The following is a 26,379-nucleotide window of genomic DNA, read 5'->3' on the forward strand; positions in this document are numbered from 1 at the left end:
CTCTGCAAAATACACCAGGCACTTCATTTTCCTGGCCCTCATGTATGCCCATCCTGACCTCCTTCCCCAAACAAGATGCCCTACCCACACCAAACTACTGAGCTCATGCATCGTATCATGTCATTCTGTTGTTCCATGTCATCATATGTGCTTTGACTTGGCCACTGTCACCCTCTTTTCTACTTGGAAAATTTCTAATTCTTTATTAAAAGTCAACTCAAGTTTACTTTCTCAATGACTCCTTCTATCCAATGCCCAGAGAGAGTTGTACTACCTCATGCAAACAATATTTTCCCAGCATCAAGGAATTCGATAAATAATCCAGGCACGGTACCTGTCTTCACGGAACTTACAGTTTGACAGGAAATAGAGACAAGAACCTAACTAAAATCTAGTGCTTCTGTGTAGATTTGTAGTGAAAGAAAAAGTGAAGAAGCTATATGAAAACATACAGAATGGGTGGGTGGCCCAGACATTGGGAATAATGAGAGGGTCTCAGAGAGACTAGCATCTAAGCTAGGCGTGTGATATGTGAAAAGAAAGAAGATGAAAGGTCCAGGATAAAGATATTTGAGGCATGCCCTCTTATGTATTCCATCTACTATATAATTTATCCTCATACATCATTATCTGTTTACATGTGTCTCCCACCCACGACCCCCCAAATAAGCTACCTAAGACCACATTCTCTCGCTTTCTGTCATAACTAGGTCAGAATTGATACACAGTAGTGCCTAGTCTGGATGTGGTAAATGTAGAAATAAATAGTTTAATAGCAGTCTAAAAATAAATTACGGACATGGAACGTAGAGAAGAAGGCAATTTCAAGAAATATTTAGCAATTTGACATGAGAGTGGCTGGTAGAGGGATTTTCAGAGAGCAAGCAAGGCACAGGCAGATATCTAGGATGTTCCTCTCCAGCTTGGTGCCTGATGAGGTGGAAATGCAATTATGATGGGGAACCATGTTTGTGGTTTAGAGTTTGAGGTGCCTATGAGGCTTTCAGGTTTCATTTAGGAATGTCAGTGTTCCCTTACAATTCTGCTGTGTTAGGAAAAATGACTTTTATCTCATCAGGCTTTAACGCATGTCCATAGTCACTCACCTACCACAGTTCTTGACTCATAGTTGACTTAAAAATATTTAATTTATGAACTAATGAATCTAGCGGTTGGTTAATTTATGAACTAATGAATCTAGCAGTTAGGTGCCAAAGAAAAGCCTCTTTAATATTTTTATTTTTCTTGGAACTCTTAAAAATGCCTGTTTTCTCAAATAAAATATCAGGATCAGTAAATAATAGTTTAAAATATTTCATATGCATGTATGTCCTCGGGGAATATTACATATGGTCAGGTAAGTTAACTTAGGACAACACGATACAGTCATCTGAATCATTATTGTTTAGAGTTGAATAATACATTGATAAGCCCTAATTTGACCAGTTTACTGAGACTGTAGGTACATTCTAGTACAAGTTGCCAAAAAGAGAAAGTTCAACTAAACCCAGATTTGCATTTAAAATGTTACTATCACAGCAGATCTCATAAATTTATAACTAATAGCTAACCAAGTTCCAGAGTCTAAAGCTTAACATTTTAGACACTGCCATCAGGCTTAAAATTTCCCACCAAGATAATTTCAGAGTTTAACCCACAGGTAAAATACATTTATTGCCTTTTTCCTGTACAACCATTTTCTTTATTTTGTAAATATATTTAAGAACCACATTTACTTACGTTATGGTTACTTTCATATAATAATCACAAACTTACTTTACAGTAAGAGAAAACAGGTCAATAATACCTGCATAAAGTTCACAGAACCCAGTTAGTTGCCTTAGGCAATGTGTTAAAAAGCAGCAGGTTTCGCAAATAACTCATATTTATTTCAAGTGACAGGTCTCAGTCTCAATGGCTGAATTACTCTAGAAACTAATACATGGATCTGGGCAGCATAAAGAAGCGGGGGCATAATGGCAGAATAAAGAGCCAAGCAAACATTTATTCTTTGTATTTTCTCTTGTACCAAAATGACTGGCTACATTCCACAGCTGTTTATGACATTTGACAAAGCTTAGGATCTGTGAACCTGGAGTAAATTGAGTTGAGTTTTATAAAAGTGAAAACTTGAGACAGTCTTTAATTCCTTAAGACCAAGTTGCCTACTTTGGAGAAGAGTAATCAGTCAAGCAGAGAATTTCTCTCTCCCCCTCATTTACTCACAACTTATTTGGCATTCCTTAAAGTCTCCAGCATCTTTTCATGAATATAAAACGAGTAAGATTCCTATGACACACAAAACACTCTGTTTTCACTTTTCCCCCTAGAACCCTGGGTAAATTTGATAATCTCAGATAACCAGGACAAATTAGGTGGTCCACCTGTTGTGTTCATTCAGTCTGTGGACTCCTCAAAGCCTTCAGTTGCCCCTATTCTGATCAGGACTCCTCAGACCTACCTCAGCCCACAAATCCATCTTATTTCCATGATAAGGCACTGCTGGGCAGCAGCTCTGCATGCTCTATTGGGTGCCATTTTGGAAAGTAGTTAAACCTACACTCTGTCTTCACTAGCAAGTAACACTTTTTCTGAGTTTGTCCTCTTGTAATGGCTACACTATTTTAATAGAGACAGCTCTATATATGGGGCTGCATAAAGGTGTAATACAAAGTAGGCCACCAGCATAATGTTTTACCCCCTGTCTGTATTGGTTCTGGAAGACATTTTGTTGGTGTAACTGACCAGCAGTTAGAAGCTCAGTCTAACTGAGAGTGCCTGAGAGCAAGCAGTCTTCCTGAAGCTTCGCTGGTTAGATAAGCACACAAAGAAAACCAGGTTGAAAAATTTGACCAAAATGCATAGTCCATATCGTTTTGAAAGTTTTCTCTTATAAAAATGGGAGATATTGACTTAATCACAGATCAAGAGTATTAGGGAAGAAGTATCAGGGCCATACTTGCACTTATTCCTTTATAACCTGTATTTTTTAATAGCGCTATTGAATTTTAAAATATTTTTATCTCTTGATAGATACAACATACTTAATTCATCACAGAGGGTATGAAGAAAATATAGGTCATTCATCAGAGTTTAATTTGCAAGGGAAAAATGCAGTGGGATTAAATCTATAATAAAAAAAAAAGAAAAAGAGTTTAAGTAACAGAGCAGTAAGTCTAGATGCTTTTTAGTTGATGTGTTAGAAATGACTTTAATGATTGAATACTTCAGCTACTTTTTTAGATGTCATTAATTTTAGCTGGTGTTTCTTATTTTGCTTTTTGTTATGTAAAATAGATTTAAAACAAACACTCATTCCTATTACATTTGCAAACTTCTTTGAAATAACAAGACAAATGGTTTTCTATGAATGTGATCTAATTAATGATTCTAATGTTTGGTGCTATGAAATACCACTCTATTGCCACCTACCCCTAGTTCCAAAATGACCTTCACACATCCAATATTTAACTGCTGAGCTAATTTACAGCTGTCTAGGATACTGACTTAATAGAAAAATACAGAGTTACATTAAGTGCTTTGTCTTTTTTCCCTGAAAACCTTCATATCATTGTAAGGCTAATCTCTCAAAATCAAACCATGATAATAAATGTTCCTGAATTACTGGAAACAAGTAGACCAGATGGTTTCCCAGGTTTAGTATCACCTTATACTGAGGGACTGTACGATCTTAGAATGGAGATAGACTTTTTCTGAGGTCATCACCATCCAGTATCAGCTACTATACTAATCATGGATCATAAGAACCCCATTCAGCTTGCCTACAGACTCTTTCAGATCCAAGCAACTCGCAAGTGTATTGAAAGAAAAAGCAAAGGGAAAAAAACGCAATGACACGCCATGTCAAGTTTCTAGTCAGTCTGCAAAACCCTCGTGTAGTTGACTTCTCCCTCAGCACCAGCTGTAACCCAATTAAATTCACAGTGCACAGGTGTTCACAAGAATGACTAACACAAAAGCATGCTTCCCTTTAGGGCTCTTAAAAATTAGAGTTCTTTAATTTCTATACACCTTCAAAACCAAAACCAAACAATAAAATATTGGGAAAAAAAGAAATTAGATACAGCAGGGGGAAAGTACACTCAGCACGGGCTATAACCCAATTAAGCTGAATAGCACTCAGGTGTTTGCAAGAGCACACTCAAAATTTTACCAACACAAATCAACCTTCTCTAACACCTCTTAAGACTGATGACAAATATCCATTTGTCTTAAGGTTACTTTTAGATGACAGTCTTCTGAATCTGGATTCTTAACAGTAGATTTCATTGTAAAATATAGTGTAGTAAAAATAAATATAGATTTTTATTTAAATATTCCATCATGGGCACTAACATTTAAAAATACATGTTTTAGTTCAGCAAGAGCTACTCTATACTCCCCTTATTTATGAAAGGAATCCAAAAAATCTGGGGTGTCTTTCCTGATTTTGATTAATTATTTTAAACTCAAGACTTAACATGATAGAAAGACCTAGTTGAATAGGTTCTTATCAGGTTCCTATCATGTTTATTTAATGCGTATTTAGAATATCAACAATATCAATACTCAGATACATTAGTCAGTTTCTTTTAATGTGAAAAATGCAAGGCTGTTAGCCCCATCCATGATTGAAGTTTGCTGGGCAGAAATAATTTTGTGCTCATTTTAATAGAAAACTGTAAATTCTTTACTCTCTTGGTTTGCAAAGCGTGCCCTTAAATCAAGCAGCATCAACAAACCTGAGAAATTTTTAGACCTGCACTGTCTCTCTCCTCATCTCAGACCTGCTAAATCAAATGCTGTGGGTGGAATCTAGCAATCTCTGTATTGCGCTAAACAAGCCCTCCAGGTGATTCTAATGCACCCTTATATTTGAGAACGACCGGTTTATTCTATGTCTGCCTCTTAATGCACCACAAAAATATGGCAAATTCCCATTTAGACTGTAGAAAAATAATAAACAAAAATCTCAGTTAAACAGAGTCGGGAGATCTTAAGGAGGAGCTTTCATGCCCTGCCACAGAGCAGAGCCCAAGAGGAAGAAGGAAGATTTCTTCTTGCCTGGCAAGAGCTCAGCCAATGAGACTGTCACAACTCAGCCAATGAAAAGTCACTGTACTCCAGACTCTCAATTCCTTCAATGGACTCTTTGTTTATAATAGCCCTCCCAACTTCTTTTCACCTCTCTAAGAGTTCTCTTTCCCTTGCTGTGCCAGGTCTCTGGGGGGAGGGGAGACCTGCATGTGGTTCACCATGGTTGCAGACCTCAAAATGTGAGGTTTTGCTAATCTCAAGTAAAGCCATTTTTGCTGGAGAATAACTGGCAATCTTTTTGTGTTAGGTCAACAATACCATGGTGACCTATGGAATAAATGGAAACGTATCAGTTTATTACCATCTTTCCACCACCCCCCATACTAATGTCTATATATAAACACATTATTTCTAAATTTCCAAAATTTTAACTACTAGCAAAAAAATATGCTTGCTTCTTATAACTGTGTGAGGATGCAATAAAGCTAATATGACACTAAATAAAAAACTCAGAGATATTTATACAATTATTATTTGAAACGTCCCTCTTACACCCAGAAATATGGATTGGTTATGTTATTCTCAATAATTTCACCTTGAACTGGATTGCACAATGGATAGAAATCTTCATGAAAGTATTTGTATGATTCAATTTAATTTGAAGTTACTCCTCCTGTCCAAGTTCATATAGAAAAGAAGTAAATATCACAAAGAAACAAAATGGAGAAAATTTTAATTTGTATAGTGAGTTTGTGTGTGTGTGTATGTGTATGTGCGTGCATACATTTAATATTGCCAATTAGTTTGGGTAATTTAGCCTACTATATTTATTACCTCTGTATATTGCTAACCTTTAAACTAATCATTAATAATATCCATAAATCATTACATAATTTTTGCACTCCTTTACAAAGCTGTACTATAATACAGATAATTAGTCAGGAAATGATTCTGTGAGCAGTTAGAATGTTGCTATTGGTATTCAAATGACAAACACATTTCTGAGACTAAGTAAGGAACTAAGAGTGATAAAAAGACTATGTTTCCAAAGAACTAAATAATTATAAACACTAGAGAATATATATATGTATAAAGGAAAAAATTCTTATTTGTTTTCAGAAAGTCAGTGATACCCCATTTTGGATCTCATCTTCTCATTTATTCATGAGACAATTATATACAGAGTTTCTTCTGCATGCTGTTTTGTCATATAACACAGGTCATTTAGGTAGGAATTATATCAACAAAAAATGTAAACTCCCATTCATTAATTTTAAAATGTTGTACAAACATATTTAAAATATTTTTATTTATAACGTAATATAGGCAAGGAATGTGAAATCAAACAAGTGTCATGCTTATTTATCATCTGGTACAATGTTGTTAAGGATATATACCTTTAGGGAATAGTTTCAGAAATTTTTTTATGATAAACTACTAGTAAATGTGTTTTTATATCCAGGAAAACTTACTTAATCTAGAAATAAACTTCTGCAAACAAGCTAAACAGCTCTAGTCATCTCATTCTTTCCTTACTGATCTCTCTTTTTCATTAGCAGCTTTCTATAATAATTTGCCCCTTCCTAGAAAGTGCAAACAATCTATCAAAATATAAATGATTAACAAGTATTCTAAGAAACTCTCCTTAACTTCTGGAGATTTATCATATGCAGACAGCATATAATCACTGGTAAATCTTAACCAGATGACGACGTGGAAGGTGTAGGTGTACCCTTGCAAAGAAAATAAAAAGAGCACTATAAGTATTGAATAAATCCAATGAAAGCATTCTTATTACTATGTGTATATTGATTTCATATAATATATGTGAAATCATATGTAATATATACACATATACTAGTATAAGCCCAACCGTATGTATATATGCAAAGACAACATATATCATCACCAATATGCCAAAGAGAATCCACTTAATAGACACCATGCCTGATGCTGGGAATATAGGAATGAACCAGACAAATACATCTCCTGACTCTTGGAGCTTAGCGTATGGACAGCATAAGTCATATACCAAGATTACTAATGTAGCAGATCACTCAAAACTAACTGATACACCAATACAGTTTGAAAAGAAGTGCATAGTAAATATATGTAAACTGGTTTGCTTTAAACAAAGCAGAGTGAATGAAATAATGAATCCAATTCAGGAAACTATGAGACGTGCTTTGACAGCTAAAAGTTGTAACATGGGCAAGAACTTGCTTACTTTTCAATTCCCATATGAGGTAATATTCTCAGAAGCTTTAAATAAGTCTATGTAGAATAATAAGTTAGGATAAAAAGATTATATTAGCAGAATTTTGTAGATGGAATTTAGGAAATATACAAGATGATTTAAAAATACCTATATATAATATTATTTAATAAAAATTATAACTTGAGCAGAAATCATAAATGTAATTAATGCCTTATCTTCTAAATTCTTAATTAGTGGGATAATCCTATCTTTATTTGGTGAAACGAAATTACTAGGCATCTTTCATGTTTATTTAATGGGAAAATAAATTTTATATAAATAATTAATTCTTAAGTAATATAATTTTAAGTTAGTATTTACGTCATTGATAATGAACATGCTGATATATTGTTCAATGGCAAGAAAAAGTATAAATAACTTAGCATCTATTTTTAGGTCCACCTTTAAATCACTGTTACCCTATAATTACCTTCTTGTCTTTTTGTTTTCTCAGGATAATGTCAGAGACATAATAGGCATAAAACTATTAACACTTTAATATTAGAAGTATAAGTTAGCTTCTAAAGTATGTTATTGTCCAAAATATTAATATTTCTATGGATATGAATACTTAAGTTAAAAAAATAAGATAAACCTTAAAATATCAAGAAAGGAGAGAGCATAGATGTAATTATCTGAGAAAAAGATTATGCAAGGAATACTTTTTAAAATAAAGAGTCTCTTAAAAATTCTTCACACATCTCTTTCAGTTTGCTGATACACAGAAACAGTTAAAAAGAGATGGTGTATTTTCCCACATTCACTTCTAATATCTACAGATATATGTTAACAGGAGTTGATGTGCCCTTTACTAAAAAAAAAAGATGGGTAACATTGATATTTGATTTGAAATGCCTTATAAAAATCTGGGTGATCAGGTAGGGAAGAACTTAAAGAAGATGGAAGAACATTCCGAAAATAGTCATAAGGTGAAGGTGTACCACACAAGAACAAAATAAATATGATTTAAAATATAAACAGGATGAAATTATTAAATATGGGTGTGATCAGTATACCTCTTCTAACTAGTAGAAGGCTAGAAGATTGTTAAAGAGAAAAGGGATGAATAAAGAAGATGTGGTACATATATACAATGGAATATTACTCAGTCATAAAAAAGAATGAAATAGTGCCATTTGCAGCAACATGGATGGACCTAGAGTTTGTCATACTGAAGTAAGTCAGACAGAGAAAGACAAATATCATATGCTATCGCTTATATGTGGAATCTAAAAAAATGGTACAAATGAACTTATTTACAAAACAGAAATAGAGTCACAGATGTAGAAAACAAACTTATGGTTACCAAGGAGGAATGGGGTGGGGGGATGAATTGGGAGATTGGGATTGACTTATACACACCACTATATATAAAATAGATAACTAATAAGGACCTACTGTATAGCACAGGGAAGTCTACTCAATACTTTGTAATGACCTATATGGGAAAAGAATCTAAAAAAGGGTGGATATATGTATATGTATAACTGATTCACTTAGCTGTACAGCAGAAACCAACACAACACTGTAAATCAAGTATACTCCAATAAAATTTTTTTAAAATGTTAAAATATTAAAAATGTCAAAAATTAGTTTAAAGTTTATTTAACTTAGTTTAAATAAAGTCAGTTTTTGTCTGACAGGTGGCAGACAAAAAAAAGAGTAAAGTTAATGCAAATGAAATAAGTTATTTTATAGTATGGATAGTTCACTTATGTGTTTGATATTTATAAACTTATTTTAGTTTTTTTTTCTCTTACCAGGATCAAAAGATATATGTTATTGATTAATTACCAAAGATTTAAGGACATACAGGAATTTAACACCTATTTAAATATAAGTGCACAGCTTTAAAATAGCACGTTTAAGTTTACGTCATTGCTTCGTAACTGACATAGAATATTGTGCTGCATATTCTAACTCATTATGGTAACGCTTTTGCTGTTATTATCATATGCAGCACAACTAGAATTAGAAGAATGTGCATCATATAAATCTCTGCATGTATGTTGGTAATGTTTACCATTGCTTAAAAGAAGAAATCCATTGCTCTCCCTATTTAATCATGTACTTCATTTCAATTCCCCTAAACATCATCAGATCTCTGCTGCATAGGTGTTCGCTAAAGTGAATTCTAGACACACAGATTCAATCATCACTATGAGATGAGAATTTTTAGTAATGTGTTTGAACAGCCTTTCTGAGAGCACCAAAATTTATGGAGGGACTACTACATTGTTTCAACAATCATCTTATGCATGCACACACAAAGTGGTTCTTGCATTATTTACGGAAGCAGTTTGTTTGCAGATACCTACATTTATTCACTTTTAAAGTTGTGGGTACAGGCAAACAAACATAGAGAAGAGGATTTTCTCAAGAGAGAATTTCTTAAGAGGTATTTCTTTTTAAGCATTGGAGAAGTGGCACCATTTCTTTAAAAATGTACTTCAAACATACTGTTTACCAAAGCAATTTTGGACAGATAAAATCTATCCATTTTAACATTTATTCAAATACAATGTATCATTAATTAGGAATTTAATAAAATATATAGTGAAATTAAGAAAACGTTTACCATTTGACTTCTGTTTGGACAATTACTTTTAATAACTTTAAACTGTAATTTAACATAAATATAAACATAGTTCTACCATTAACATATATTTATTGAATATCTACTATAGCATGAACTCTAATCTCAGTCCACAGATGAAGAGAGGTTCAAATACATTCACTAAACTCAATTTACAACTATATGAAGAAGTAAACTGAAAGAATTATAAAAAATACAACAATACCATGTGATTGCAAGAGATACATAGGGCTAGAGAGAGAAAGAAATGACCACTAAGAAGAGAGAATCCTTGAAATAAAGGTAGAAGGTTAAAAATTAACTGGAGAAGGGAGATGACTCCAGGAATAACAAACAGTAGGAATGAAGGCATAAGTGAGAAATCAATAGACATGTGCATTGAGGCATGAGTAGAAGAGTTCTAGGTGAAAAATTGGTATTTAGGGGTAGTGGATGATGCAGAGTCTTTTGAGCAGAGAATATAGCATATGGTATTTTTTGAAGATTAACCTAACAGGGTTCTATTGACTGAATATTCAATGGGGAGGGTGGGTAGTAAGTGAGGAACAATAGTTGGGGGAAGAAACAGGAGGTTGTTAGAATACTTCAGGAATAAAAGGGCCTGGACTAAGGTAAAAGCTGAGGGGAGGAATGAATGGGTGAAGAGGTCTTCTGCAAGTAGGATCCAAGGACTTTCAAGTCTGACTCAACTTGAGAGAGAGAACATTCAAAGATAACACAGAGTCTAAGAAGGTAACCAAAATAATATAGCTGCAGAGATGACACCAGGGCTCAATAAGTCCACATTAAGTTGAGACAGTTTTAATGGATTTGGAATCTTTAAATGAGTCACAATGTATCTCAGACTCTATCCTTTCTGTTTGAAATAAGTATAAATCTCATCCATTTATTCAGATCATTCAATACTAATATTGACTTGGATTCTATTATGTGCGAGGAAAACCTTAGGTTCTGAGAATACAAAGATTATAAAACATAGCATTTGCTTTCATAGAGTTTATAGAATAGTGACAGAACAGAGATATTAGCAAATACTTATATCACAATAAATTGTCTAATAGAAATATATGGAAAGTCCTATGGGAATCTGTTCACTGAAGGTGCCTAGAAGCATATATGTATTTATACATATGTATATACTTGTGTATTTGTGTACACATAATCACAAACATATACATATATATCATATATGTATGATAACTTTAATACCAATGTATTTCATGGGGTCTTTCCTTGCCTTTCCCCATTTTCTATTTGTATCTCTTTTCTTCCAAAAATACACATAATCTCAGAATTTCAGTATGGCTTCACCAATACCACTAATATAAGCGAATCCCCTAAAAAAGCTTTTTATCTACTACTCCCTCACTCCATGGGACAAAAGGGCATATAGTCAAAGCCAAAGTCACAAGTTACTTGAATTAAGCTTTTCTTTTTTAAAAAATGTTCTCCTTCAGCTTGCTTATGTTATTCATACGAATAAAATTGTGTTTGTGTATATTTGCTTTCAGTTTTAGGATGTTTTTATTTCCCATCTTTCTTTATATAGCCATTTATTCAGATCATTAAATTCATTTTTGAATATATAGAACATTAACCTCCATCTAAAAGTCAAAACTATACAGAAAAGTATACTCAGAGAAGTATCACTCCCTCCCCTATTCCTCCTACTCCGTATTTCATCCACTTGTATTGGCTTAGCCTTCACCCTGTTTCTTCTTATTCAAATAAGCAGATATAGTTGGCCCTCCTTTTCTGCAGGCTCCACATCCACGGATTCAACCAACAGCAGATTGAAAATATTTGGAAAAAAAATGTAATTTTCCAGAAAGTTCCAAAAAAACAAAACTTGGATTTGTTGCATGCAGGCAACTATTTACATAGCATGTACATTGTATTTGCAACTATTTACATTGCATTTACATCGTATTAAGTATTATAGGTAATCTAGAGATGATTTAAAGTATTAGGGAGGAAGTGCTTAGGTCATATGCAAATACTACACCATTTTATATAAGGGACTTGAGCATTCTTGAATTCTGGTATCCAAAGGGGGAACCAATCCCCTGCAGATACCAAGGAATGACTGTATGTGTGTATTTATTTAATTCCTCTTTTTTTTTTTTAAGTTAAAACTTAATATATATTGTCTCTTGGCACTTTGCTTTTTCACTTAACATTATCTCTTGGAAAATTACCCCATATCAGTTCACAGATATCTTTCTCATTCTTTTTTACAGATGCATAAAGCTCCATTGTATGTATTTATCATAGTTTATTCAACTAATCACCTAAGTTTGGATGTTTTAGTAACTTCCAAGATTTTACAACTATGAATAATGCTTCAGTGAAAAACCCTGTGTATATATATTTTTGTAGTATTGGGTATGTATCTTCAGGATAAACTCCAAGAATTAGGATTTCTGGGTTGGAAGATAAATGCCCAAGTAATTTTCTTAGATATGGCCAAATGGTTCCATATGGTTTTACCAACTGGAATGTATGAGAATGCCTGTTTACCCACAATTTTGCCAACAGAGTGTATTTTTAAATTTTTGAAATTTTGCCGATATCATGGGTATTTCAGTGTAGTTTTACTTTTTACTGCTCTTATTATGAATAAAGATGCATATCTTTTCACATATTTCAGAGCCATTTAGGGAAACCTTCTATTTATATCTTTTGTAAATATTTTCTCCCAATTTTTGTCTTTTGACATTACTTTGGGTGCTTTTGTCATGCAGAAGTTTTTATTTCTATCTAGTGAAATTTAGCCATCTTTAATTTTCTTGTGTCTGAATACTGAATCAATTTAGAAAGCATTTCCTTACACCCAGCTTACATAGGAATATGCCCTTGTTTTTTTCTAGAAGTTATCATTTCATTGTTTACATTTAGTTCTCTGATTCATTTTGAGTTTATATTTGTATATGGTGTGAGGAATGTTATCTAATTTTATCTTACACCAAACGATAATGTTATCCTAATAGCATTTTTTCAAAAAAAGTACTTTTGATTATTTCAAATCATTTCAGAAATACATTTGAAAAATATAACTTGATATCATATTACATTTTAATATCATGAAATATATAATAGAAACATTTATTGGTGTGTTTCTTTAAAGATTTAAATTGTTTCCTCAATTAGAGGAAGAAGTTACTTTAACAGTTTTCCAAAAAGTAGGATAAGTTGCCTGCAATACATTTCCACCAACCATGGCTTCACTCAGCCAAACTACAAATATTTTTATAGACCTAGGTGTTATGTTTTCCAACCTCCAGTAAAGCTCCAATTTACTATCATTTATTTACAGTGATTCCTTGGGATCCTCTCCCACGAAAGAGGACTAAATTAACCAGCAATATTTAGGGCAAATATCCATTATATAGCAGTTGGAACTTGAACAAAAAATTTTACTTCAGCTACAGCAAGTAGAACAGGAATAGGTTACCCACTGTGAGGCAAAGCTAGTTCTTTAACAAAAACTGCATGTTTCTTCACCCACCCTCCATAATCTTCCTACAGCAGTTTGGGGATTTTAAAATTGGGTCTAATACTGAGATCCATTACAGGCATATCTGTGATTTATAAAAGTGAAAATCACCCTGCATGGTGCCTAATAGTTGTCCCTCAAGATGGCACCAATTTCCTACAATGTAACAAAAAGAAATACTCAGGCTCTGCTCCTTTATCTTCTCTTTATGTATTTTAATCTTGTCTCCCACCTTCGAATATGAACATATAAGTATAATGGGGATTAGCAAACTTTCTTCTATACAGAACAAGATAGTAAATGTTTTAGGCTTTGCAAGCCGTAAGGTTTCTGTCTTAATTCCTCAACTCTGCAGTTGTAGCACAAAAGCAGCTGTAGTTAGTTCTAAAAGCTAAAACTGAACTGTTTGTCTTGAGTCCTTTAAAGTTTCACTATTATTTGCATCATAGAATAGTTCCAGTGAAATTTAATTTATTGAAATAGAATAATAAATTCAAAGAATCTGCTCTAATGGTGAGGTGCTTAAAAGGAGTAATGTCTGGGTAGGTACAAATAAATACCTCATATGTGGTATAAAATTTTTTAATCTGCTAACTTTAACCTTCAGGTCTCCCTGAAAAAAACTTGAGATAACATTAAAAGAAAACAGGGAAAAAATAAAGAGAGAGAGAGAAATGATTAGAGAAGCTTGAAGAATTAACTAGTGGGATACCTTAGATTAAGAATGTTTTTATAAAGCTCAACACACAATTACCATCTAATTGGACAATGCACTCATACACAGTAAGTGAATATCCTTTATCATTTGTAACAGAACTAAATGTTTGGGCACTGGGAGGAGATGGCTTACAACATTTTCTTCCCTATATGCCACACACACACAGAAATCCTATTTTTTCCAATATGAACTTATATAAAGTTCCAAACAGTAAATAATAAAAATCTTAAGCAAAAGTACAAAAGGCTTCAATGCTTGTGCCTGCAGGCCAGCAAGGCAAACTTGTACTTTCCCCAGTTGTCTTTCCCGAACTTTAATGTAATTATTTTTACTTTACCTGAGGATTCAAATCCTGCTTCATTAATATACTAGAACTCCATGTAATAGGAAACATTTTTGTAAATATTCAGCATTCCATGGCTTCATATTGACAAATGGCCTTACTATTGTACTTCATAATCATGCCTGCAGTGGTTTCTCTCATTCAGAGTATACAGGTTCAATTTTAGATACTGCTATTCATGAGACGCCATTCTCTTCCATGCAGAGGACTTAATAAATTATCTCCTTTATCTGTTTTCATTATGTTTATTGGACCTTTGAGGGAAACTAAGTGAACTTAAATATAGTTTTTGAATGTTAGCCATATAAGGGGTAACTCCTATAAGCTTTTGCATGACTGCTGATTCTGTTGATACCATAGGATACCTATTTTGAGAATTAAACTATTAATAAATTAAAAACAAGTTTTAAAAAGAGCAATGAAATTGAGAAAGAGGAAAGGAGATACAGTATCAGAAGAAAAATTATATTTGCCATGTATTACTAGAAAAGGTAAAAGAGGCTAAATCAAACCGTACCTGGATCTTGGGACTATATTTTTGTCTATAGTGAGATGAGCTTATATGATATGGGTAATTGGAAGACAGATAAATCAGGATGTTCTGCTGATTATGGTAGCATGAGGTTATCCTACCTATGGTTAAAATTGTATATACTGTGTATTTTAGAAGATTAGAAGAACAAATCTCTAGTACATGGTGGTTATCATCTTTCCAAGTTTAAGTAGTGTGATAAGAAAAGATGGTAAAGCTTGTTTTGTAGAAGCACCAAGTTCTTGACATATACAGAGACTTGGTTATACTTTTAATCAATGACGCAATTAATCAAAAGCTATACAGACACACAGATACCTATAGAACATGTTCAAGGTAATTTTAAATGTATTATCTCTTTTTACAAACATTTTGGTTTATTGTAGAAAACTTACAAATAAGCCTGCATCGCTTTGAGGGCAAAAGCACAACTCATCCTTATATTGTGGAATTCTGAATGTTTCTGAAGCTTGTCCTGCTCTTCTTATGTCCCCCCACCTCCTCTTCTTTTAAAAACTCTTGCAGTCAGAAGGAGTAGCCTTAGCCATTACGGTAGTAAGTTCTATGGTGCTGGTCATGGGTAGAAGAGATTTCTTCTTTCATGTACAGAAGAGATCACATAGTCTGAGACTGACAGTGTGTTTTGATTTATGAGATTATAAATTGCTTGGAACTAGAGATTGTCCAGAATGGAAATTATTAACTCTGTTACACCAGTATAAGAAATGATACATTTGGGTTTGGTATGGCTTGAGCTTTGGTTCCTATATTTCTCAATTACATTTTCTGCTTTAGAACATGATTCAAGTAAAATATACATTTTACTTCATGCTAATTCCTTGAATGTTAGAGATTTGTGTATTATCTATCAAATGTTATTTAATGAAATATTCAATAACTAGAAAATAGGTTTTCTCAGCCAAAATTTATAAATATGGACATATTCTGTAGTGGAATTTGGACAGTTAACATTTTCTATCCCAAATTCATTAGCCTTTTTAACAGGCATTTACAGAGCACATGGTCTACACAGTTATGGAATTAAACAACTTAGTATCCATTTTAAGAAATCACAATAATTATAATATATTTTGAAGTAATAGTTTAGTAATCCAAAATTCAAAAGCTACTGATTGAGACAATATGAGGTACTTTTGATCTGGATAATGTCTAATTGAAAGGGTTTGTCTAACTGATGATTAATCTTCCATCTATTCATTAAATTATTAACTCTTAAAACAATTGTTAACAAACTACTTTGTGGAAGATACACAGGAAAAAGAAATTTAAAGAACTTCAAGGAACTTAAAACCTGAAACTATTATTCTGGAGACAATGATAGCAAAAAGAGGAATTGCTCAAAAATTTCTACAGATTGCAAAAATGAAGATTTATATTATTCCACTTTGGTGTAGTAACAAATAACCCCCAAATCTCAGTGACTTACAATAGCAAGTGTTTCTCTCATATTACATGTCTGCTGCATCTCCGATCTCTGATCTTGTTCTATTCCCCAGGCTGAAGGAGCACTCCTCTTTGGGATATGCCATTTTCATGGCACAGGGAAAAAAGCAAAAGAACTGGCAGAACCTAGCAATGCCCATTAACCTTCGGCTGAGATGTGACATAAATTATATCCACTCACATTCCATTGGCCAAAATAGATTACAGAGCCTAAGCCAAAGTCACGTGGCAATGAAAGGGGATTTAGAACGCTCTTACATGAAAGAGAGAGGATTGCTGGAAACAATAAAGCAATCTATCGCAGAGGAATTCTGTGTTTTCCCACTATGGTAGGATTTAGGAGTCATCTCCTTATCCTCAGCACCTCTTCATGTTTCTTTTTCATTTCTAGTTGACTCCATATTTGTACTGTATTGACAAGTTGGCTAGACCCCCAACAGAGTAAACGCATTAATTCTGAAATAGGAACCAATCTTACACTTTATGCAAGGAAAAAAATTTGTGAGCTTCATAGTCATTCTCTTTTTCTTTTTTCTCTCTAGTATAAGACCAATTAAAGTAATGAAATCACTACTAAATGAAATCACTACTAAATGAAAATATTTTAAATGCAAGTGCTTGATCAGTAAAAGTATATTGCAATAATGAAGCCTGGAGACAACGGGGGAGGTGAATTAAGTTCCCCCCCACCAAAATGAATCATGATGAAAGCTGTTCATATAACATAGATCTTACATGCTCTGAAAAGGGAAACAACTAAAATGTATGCTTTTAAACAGTAAAACAGTGTGTAAATCTGCCAAGAATTCCAGAAGCAATATGAAGCTGGTAAAGGAAAATAGAAAAGAAAAAATATACTACATATTTAACAAGTCTGTTGTTTTGAACATTATGGTCTTCCTGCTGTTATATTTGCTAAGGGGCATAGAACTATTATTTAGTAGGAGCCAAAAATCACAGTGTAGACCAAATGGAGCACATTACTGTGAGTAAATATTTGAAAACATTGAATTTAATATTAGCCGCTAATGAACAAGAACAAACCTCAGTGTAAGTTATGGGTCTGACCACATGCTTGACATAAGAGTTCTAGTTATCTCATCTGGCATCCTAGGGAGAAAATAGAAGGGAATGACAACAATGAAACAAAATTACTTCATACAAGCTAAGAAATAATTTCCCTAAGATTCATCTACCCATGGAAAAATATTATCATTATTTTTACCATTATCCACACAAGAAAATTGTATATACTGCATTTATTCCCATATAGTTTATATAATAACAGAAGCTAAGAATAAATGCCATCCCAACTAACCAAATAAGGAAGACATGTTGGCTATTCAAAACATTTCCGGAAATCACGCTAGACTTACCAGGGCTTGCTTTAGAATGTTTGCCATCCACAGAGCTCTTTATAAAATATTCATAACAACAACATAAGATGTAGTACATCAGTTCCAAAAGATGTTCCATGGATAATAGGTGGGTTAGATGGAGGTCATGGGATTCAAAGACATCCAACACACGAGGGAACCAATAACCAAAAGATAATGATCAGGTAATATTGAAAGAGGGAAGCCATTGGTAGTGGAAAGAAAAGATGAAGATTCATGGCATAGTAATGTGTGAGACTGATGATGTTCTCTGTATAAGACAACATTATATGGGAGCAGAAACTATGACTAGGAGAAAAAGCCCACTGGCAAAGAGAGAAGGCAAAAAACATGAAGAGAAGTGGAGTTTCCAGAAAAATGACTAGAGAAACAGGCTGGGAAATAACAATCTCAAAAATTGCTTAGGTTTCAGTTCTATTGCCAGGACACTTGTATCTTACAAAAAAAAAAATTCCCTTTTACTAGGAAACTTCTATGAGTCTCATTCTTAAAACCCAAAGACTCCGATTAATATGTATGGTTCATATTTCAACATTTTTCTATTTATGATTACTGAAAATTGACCTGTTAAGTTATAGCATGACTTTCAATTACAAAACAGATGCAAAAGCAAACAAAAAAATATAAACTGTATTTGGTAATCATATTGTTTATTGTGGTATTGATCATGAATACTGAAATTGTATTTTATATAGTACAAGATAAAGCAAATGGAGAATTTAATGATAAACAAATGTCATTAAGAACCAGGATAGTCAGGATGAGGGAAAGAAGATGCATGTATAAGTTCAGTAAGATTATGTTAAAATCCTCTAGTTCAAACTTATTGAATGAATCAGTATGAACTTACGGTGCAGTATATACACAGTCCCATATTTACGGTGGTTCAACTTACAATTTTTCAACTTTACAATGGTGCAAAAGTGATACATATTTAGTAGAGCCATACTTTGATTTTTAAATTTGGTCTTTTCCTGGTCTAACTCTTTGCAGTACAATATCTCTAGTGATGCTGGGCAGTGACAGTGAGCCGCAGTTCTCAGTCAGCCACGCAATCATGAGGGTAAACAACCATTCTGTACCCATACAACCATTCTGGTTTTCACTTTCACTACAGTCTTCAATAAATTACATGAGATGTTCAATACTTTATTATAAAATAGGCTTGGTGTTAGATGAGTTTACCCAACTGTAGGCTAACGTAAGTGTTCTGAGCACATTCAAGGTAAGCTACGCTAAACTACGTTTGGTAGGTTAGGTGTATTAAATGCATTTCAACTTAAAATATTTTCAACTCATGAGGGGTTTATTGGGACACAATCCCATCATAAGTCAAGGAAGATCTGTATGTAGTTTCTTATAGAAATACATATCTGCTAGCACTTTTCATTGAAAAGGCCAAGAATCAGGACATATCAACACATCGACCTATTTCAATGGGTGCACTATTAAAAGAATAAGGTTATTTGAGAAATGTGTATCCTGATTGAATATTTGGTGATATTTAAAAAAAACTATGGTTAAATGTTCTTTGTGTAATAATAATGTTGTATTTTTTAAAAGAACCTTACACTTAGAGATATACACTAAAATATTTATAACCAGATGGTACAATGTCAGGACTTGTGTCAAAAGACAAGTAGTAGTAGGAAGTAGTCTAGAAGGTAGAATTGTTGGGAATTTAGAAGAAATATTAATGGCAATGAATTGATAACCGTTGAAACCAGGTGACACATACATGGGAATTTATTATACTAGTCATTATACCTTTTGTGTATATTTGAAATTTTTTATATAAAATATTGCTGAAATAATCAGTTGCCAAGAAATGATAGGAATAAAACATTTAAAGCTTTTTCAAAAATACTCAGTATCCTGTGGATGGACAAGACCAAATGAATTGAAACATCTATACCTACCCATACTAATAAAGAAACAAATAATTCATACAAAAAAAGAAACAAGGATGGAAAAGTATGGCCACATTTATCCCCAATTTTACATTAGTTATACTAGTTATACCAGTAGCACATCCACTGGGAACATTCATGAGTTAGCCTGTGTTACACACTGGGTGATGTACTCACATCTAAACATGGATGTGCCTTCAGAACATTAATCCCCTATGTTAGTAGTATTCTTAGGCTCATGGAGCTCCCCCTTCTCCTCCATCACAAAGTGGCCCTGTGCAAAGTTACTGACCCATGGTAGGCACTCTGTAAATGTTTTTTGGATGAATTAATTAAGGAAAGAATAAATTAATTGCTTAAAATAAGTATCTTATCAAATTAATTCCTTATGAATTAGTAAATTTTCAATTTGTTTAATAAATGAATGCATTATGAATTCAGCTATAAAGAGTCTGATTCTATTCAACTGAACAAAACACACTGATGACCTAATTGGTTTGTCAAGGCATCCTCTAAACAAATATTTTAATATAAAACATCACTTACAGTATATAGTAGGCTATGAAAGATACAAGAATTGATACATTGTTAAAAATAATACTCCAACTTTGCATTCTAGATAGGGAAACAAAAATATTAAAAATAGTTCATGCCACATTCGCTAGAGAGGTGGTACACTCTATTATGACATTACTGAGAATAAATAAACAAAACAAAATGAATGCCATGAGTCAGCACTGTCAAAGACCTGAACTTAACCATTCAATATCTAATCTGATAGCCAGCCAACCTCTTCCTCTCCCTCTCCTATTCATTAACAATTCAACACATATGTAATGGACACCCAATATGAGTTATTCATTGTATTAGTGAAGCAATTAGCAAAGCATAACCCTTTCTGTCTTGAACTTATGTATTGGTCTGCTGAGTCAGAAAATGAACAAGTTTGTGTATGTGGATGGCTAGACGGATGGATGCATGTACATAGATATATTTACTGCTTACCTCAGGTTAGCCTATTTATAAGCTACAGCAATGTTCCCCCAATGGTCCAATAATACATATGCAGATAAACATTGAGAGCCTCTCCCAAACAACTAAAATGCTAATATCTTTTAAAGTCCGTCTGTTAGAAATAGAAATGCAATGTTACCTAAACTTGCCTCAAACACTAAACTATGAATATAATTTGATGGAAGTAGGAAGCACTATTTCATATCTTCCCTAAAGATATTATCTACCCTTTGTCTCATATATTTTAGATACCAGGTTCATTTTACAGTAGCTGGAAGACTGTTTTTGTGAGATTGAGAGTAATACCAATGGTCTTCTCTATCTTTATACAATCTTGATTCTTAAGGAAGATACACCAGATAAAAAACTGAGAGTTAATGGTGATAGCTGTGAACATATTCACAACTTTATGATAAATATCTTCAAAATTTGAGGGAAATGCAATGAATAATAGAAAATAATTAATTCCTTTGACAAAGTACAGGTAACCATAGATTAATGACCTGAATTATGGATCTTCTGTACTAGAAGATCTAATAAAATATTTAAAGATATTAACTCAGAAACTCCTGTTAAAATTATCTTTCTAGATTAAATATGAGAATTAATTCTTTATATAACATCATGCAATTAGGAATTTTTCTTTTTCAGTAGACAATAACCTTTATTAGGGGGAACTTCTACAGGCTGTCAATCCCAGGAATGTTCCCTTTGTATTAAAGTGAATAATAACATTGGGAAGAATGCATTTACTTACTAAATTATGATGTAATTAAATAACAACAATACTTACTTATGGTATTAAATTTTTTAAATTGTGTATTTCCAATGAAAAAGTTTTCTAAATTTAATTTAAAATATTGATAGAAGAATTTTTGTACCTCAAATAAAAATGAGGTTAACTTCGCATTTCAAACTTAAGAAAATTTGCTACCGGACAATGCTGTTTAAAACAAGGCTAAAAACACAAACTAAAGTGCAATTACTCCAAGACTTCTTAGTAATAGCTGTTTTGCATTTGACTATAGTAGTTAACATCTCTGTACGAAAATTATTCAGTTCTTATAAGTTCTTACAATAATACATACTTTCTGAAAAGGTCACGTGTATCCTGGAATCCATGGTTAAATTTAAAATATGCCAATACTCTATCATAATGTGCTGAGACATCAAGGAGACTGTAAGGTATGATTAATGTGATAGACTATATACCCCGATCAATGAACCACAGTAAGAATATCATTTATGACATCCCTGTCTTCATTCAAAGTCATATGATACCCAAACTAAAAGGTCATTTGTTCCTAAACTAAAGGGGGGAAAAGGATTATATCTGACCTGAAAAAAATAAAAGTACTCCTGCCATTTAAACTGAATATAGCAGTAAGATTTTGATCAAAGAATACACATGTGCATATATCTAAATTAATTTATTTAACGGATTCATTGACTCCTTTAATCAAGGAAAATGATGTAAGTATCTTTCAAGGGTTCTTTTCCAAAGCTAACCCTAAATGTGGATATTTTATTGAGCCGTAAGTATCTGTCGGATACTGCTATGTGCTATATTTATATAGCTTTACTTAATTAGAGATAGATAGAAAGAAAAGAGGAGAAAATAGAGGGCATAATAAAAGAAGCAGCAGCCTTCTCCTCATGTTTGACTCATTCATTGACAAGTTAGTTTAGTTACTGAATCAGCTGTTTCACCAGTTTTTTCTTTAGCTATTTGTGGCAGCTTCACATTTTGTTTTCTCTCCTTCAAATTTTTTGTCATTCTCTCACCTATATATATCCTATGCTTCAATTAATCCAGATTACTTCTATTTCTAATTCAACTCAACAAAATTTTATTGAGAGTAAAATTTTACTTTTACTTTTCACTTTAATTTAACTTAATTTCACTTATTTAATTTAATTTTACTAATTCACTTTTAATTTTACTTTTCACTTTACTAGGTAAACCCTAGGTCCTTATCTTCAAGGATTTTACAGACTCTTAATTCTATAGCATTATGATAGAAATATGTTTTGGGGTATAAAAGAGAGTATTTTATCTATGCTGGCTTCTTGGAGGAAATGATCTCTGAATGAAAATCAACTTCTGCTGGAAAAGTAGAACTTGAGGACATTAAAGAGGGGGCATATTGGGCAAATGAAGAACTCTTGGGAGCCTAAGGCAATAATCCAGAATTGATATAATGAGGGTCTGAAACTAAGCTTGGATTTTTTTTTTTTAATGATGTGTATACCAGGTTCTTTCAGGAGTTCACCCTGTAGTCAAGTACATAACTAAATACAATATAAACCCTGAAATTCTCTTACCCCAGATATCTTTATGGCTCACTCCCTCAGTTTCTTCAGATCTCTGCTCAGATATACCTTCCTATCCAGGGTTGTAAAATAACAGCCCAAATCCCCTTACTGTGCTTTACTTTCCTTTCTATAATTTTTCACTAACTGATATAGTATATATTTATTCATTTAATTGTTTGTTTTCTGCATCTCACCACTAGAATATAAGGCCCATGAGAGCTGAAAATTTGTCTAAAGAAGTACTTAGCTCATAGTGAGGTGCTCAATAAATACTTTTAAATGATGCCTGAATGAATGTTGGTCTTCACAGCAAGAATGCTTCAGGTCCTTCAAACCCATGTTCCAAAGATGCATTAATCAGTGTCCTTATATACATCACTCTTACCTGTTAATATGTTCCTCATTCTCTATTTTTTGCCTCTGTTAGTAAATCTGCCACTCTCTTAAATCTCCATGGAAACATACTCCATCTCTGTCATATCCTACATCTTTTTAGTTCTCCAGTTCTGTTGATTCTTTCTCCACAATGTCTCCCAGATCTTTCTTAATTTTATCCATTCCCATTTCTGCTATGCTAGTGAAGACTTTGATCATCTGTCACTTCAGCAATAATCTTTCTCTATCAAAAATTTTTTAAATTAATTTAACTAAATTTAAAAATGTCTGTGGATGTTGCTTGCTGTAATCTCCCATACCTACTGTCCATTTTTCTTTCTGCACCAGGAAGTTTCTTCCTACAGCAAAATTCACATCATGTCACCCTTTCTAATTATTTGTGCTAGACCATAAAAGATATCAAAACTCCCTTAAACTTTTAAGATTTAATGAATCTCTTAATATATATTTGGTTAAATTAATAAGAATGAATAAGCAATTTCCTCATTAAGCTAACAAAATGTACCTGTAAAATATTAGTTCCCTGCCTAGTGTCTACTAGACTGTCCCCCTTCTCCATGATAAGTTTTGGTGTCATCTGTCTGGATTTTGCTCTTCAAGACCTTGCTTAAATACCAACCCTCTTGAGAGAATTAAGAGCATCTCATCAACTCCAGCCTTAGCTTTTCATCTTAAATTAATCCACATAATCCCACTGTCTAAGTCAGTCTTCTTGGCGTATTCAAAATTCCCAGCTCATGGACTTCCCTGGTGGTGCAGTGGTTAAGAATCCTCCTGCCAGTGCAGAGGACATGGGTTTGATCCCTGGCCCGGGATGATCCCACATGCCACGGAGCAACTAAGCCTGTGTACTGCAACTACTGAGGTCGCGTGCTGCAACTACTGAAGCCCATGCACCTAGAGCCTGCACTCCACAACAAGAGAGGCCACTGCAATGAGAAGCCCGTGCACCGCAAACAAGAGTGGCCCCTGCTCACTGCAACTAGAGAAAGCCTGTGCAGCAACAAAGACCCAATGCAGGGAAAAAATAAATTAAAAAAGAAAAAAAATTCCTAGCTCATATGTAACTCCTCTATCCTATTAGACAGGATTTCCAACTACAGGTAACAGAAGATGAGCTCAACCTAGCTTTCAACAGACAGGAATTTGTTGATTTATATAAATGAGATGCCCAATGGACAAAAAAAACTAGAAACAGTGTGATAAAAATTAACATTTTCTCTTGCTCCCTCCCTTCTTTTCTCTCTCCCTCTCTCCCTTGTTCTCTCTCCCTGTCTTTCTCTCTTCATCTAGGCTTGTGTTGTAACCTTTTCTTCCAAATCAGTCACTACAGCCATGGCCCTCTCATTGGCTGAGCCTGAGTTATGGTGTCTATTCCTGGAGCCCAGGGGTAGAGGAAGCCCTGTCCAAAACTCAGGGATCTGGGATTAGTGAAGAAATGGATCTTCTGCCAGAAGAGTGTAGCTTGGTGGTAAAAAATTGCATATGTCTACTATGTTCATTAAACCTGAATGGTTGTCTGACATCTTTTTTTTTTTTTTTCTTGCACAGTTATATAGACCATAATTTAATTTACTTATTTATTTGTGTTGCTTGAAGGTTGGTCTCTAAACAATTCCTGTCTTTACCCTCAGCACATAACACATTGCATAGCTTTGAAAAGAGTTATCTTAAGGTATACTGAGTATAAATAATTTAAAAATAATGTTTTATATTATTTTATACACATTTACTCATTTGTTTATCAGAACAAATCTGGAAGAAAAATGGCACAGTATGCTCATTTTTCAGACTCAGCATAAAGAAGTGTCTTTCTCACACATCAAATATATAGCGTAGCCAGCTATAAAACTCAGAGTTCCACAGCAATCAGAGAAGAAAAAGAAATAAAAGGAATCCAGATTGGAAAACAAGAAGTTAAACTGTCACTGTTTGCAGATGGCATAATACTATACATAGAAAATCCTAAAGATGCTACCAGAACACCACCAGAGCTCATCAACGAATTTGGTAAAGTTGCACGTTACAAAATTAATACACAGAAATCTGTTGCATTTCTATACACTAACAACGAAAGGTCAGAAAGAGAAATTCAAGAAACAATCCCATATACCATCGCATCAAAAAGAATAAAATATCTAGGAATAAACCTACCTAAGGAGGCAAAAGACCTGTACTCTGAAAACTATAAGATGCTGATGAAAGAAACTGAAGACAATACAAACAGATGGAAAGATATACCATGTTCTTGGATTGGAAGAATCAATATTGTCAAAATGACTATACTACGAAAGGCAATCTACAGATTCAATGCAATCCCTATCAAATTACCAATGGCATTTTTCATAGAACTAGAACAACAAAACGTAAAATTTGTACGGAGACAAAAAGACCCTGAATAGCCAAGGCAATCTTGAGAAAGAAAAATGGAGCTGGAGGAATTAGGCTCCCTGACTTCAGACTATACTACAAAGCTATAGTCATCAAAACAGTATGGTACTGGCACAAAAATAGAAATATAGATTAATGGAACAGGATACAAAGCCCAGAAATAAACCCATGCACTTATGTTCAATTAATCTACAAAAAAAGAGGCAAGATTATGCAATGGAGGAAAGACAGTTTCTTCAAAAACTGTGCTGGGAAAACTGGACAGCTACATGTAAAAAAATGAAATTAGAACATTCTTTAATACCATACACAAAAATAAACTCAAAATGGATTAAAGACCTAAGTGTGAGACCAGACACTATAAAACTCTTAGTGGAAAATATAGGCAGAACACTCTCTGACATAAATCACAGCAATATCTTTTTCAATCCATCTCCCAGAGTAATGGGAATAAAAACAAAAATAAACAAATGGGACCTAATTAAACTCAAAAGCTTTTGCACAGCAAAGGA

At 33.4% G+C, this 26,379-nt stretch overlaps 1 protein-coding gene across 4 annotated transcripts in view; it reads right to left on the reverse strand.

The window, feature by feature from the left end:
- Window positions 1–26,379, reverse strand: part of CCSER1 (coiled-coil serine rich protein 1) — a 1,301,104-nt gene that overhangs the window by 168,640 nt on the left and 1,106,085 nt on the right. The window contains exon 12 of one of the 4 annotated variants that reach the window (XM_061191726.1): window positions 17,455–17,553. The exons of the other annotated variants lie outside the window; for them this stretch is intronic. Coding sequence (XP_061047709.1) covers window positions 17,542–17,553 — 12 coding nt within the window. The 3' untranslated portion in view covers window positions 17,455–17,541. Of the gene's footprint in view, window positions 1–17,454; window positions 17,554–26,379 lie in introns of those variants that run through there. 4 annotated transcript variants of the gene reach the window in all.

The sequence above is a fragment of the Eubalaena glacialis genome, chromosome 5 (genome assembly GCF_028564815.1).
Source record: "Eubalaena glacialis isolate mEubGla1 chromosome 5, mEubGla1.1.hap2.+ XY, whole genome shotgun sequence".
Lineage (NCBI taxonomy): Eukaryota > Metazoa > Chordata > Mammalia > Artiodactyla > Balaenidae > Eubalaena > Eubalaena glacialis.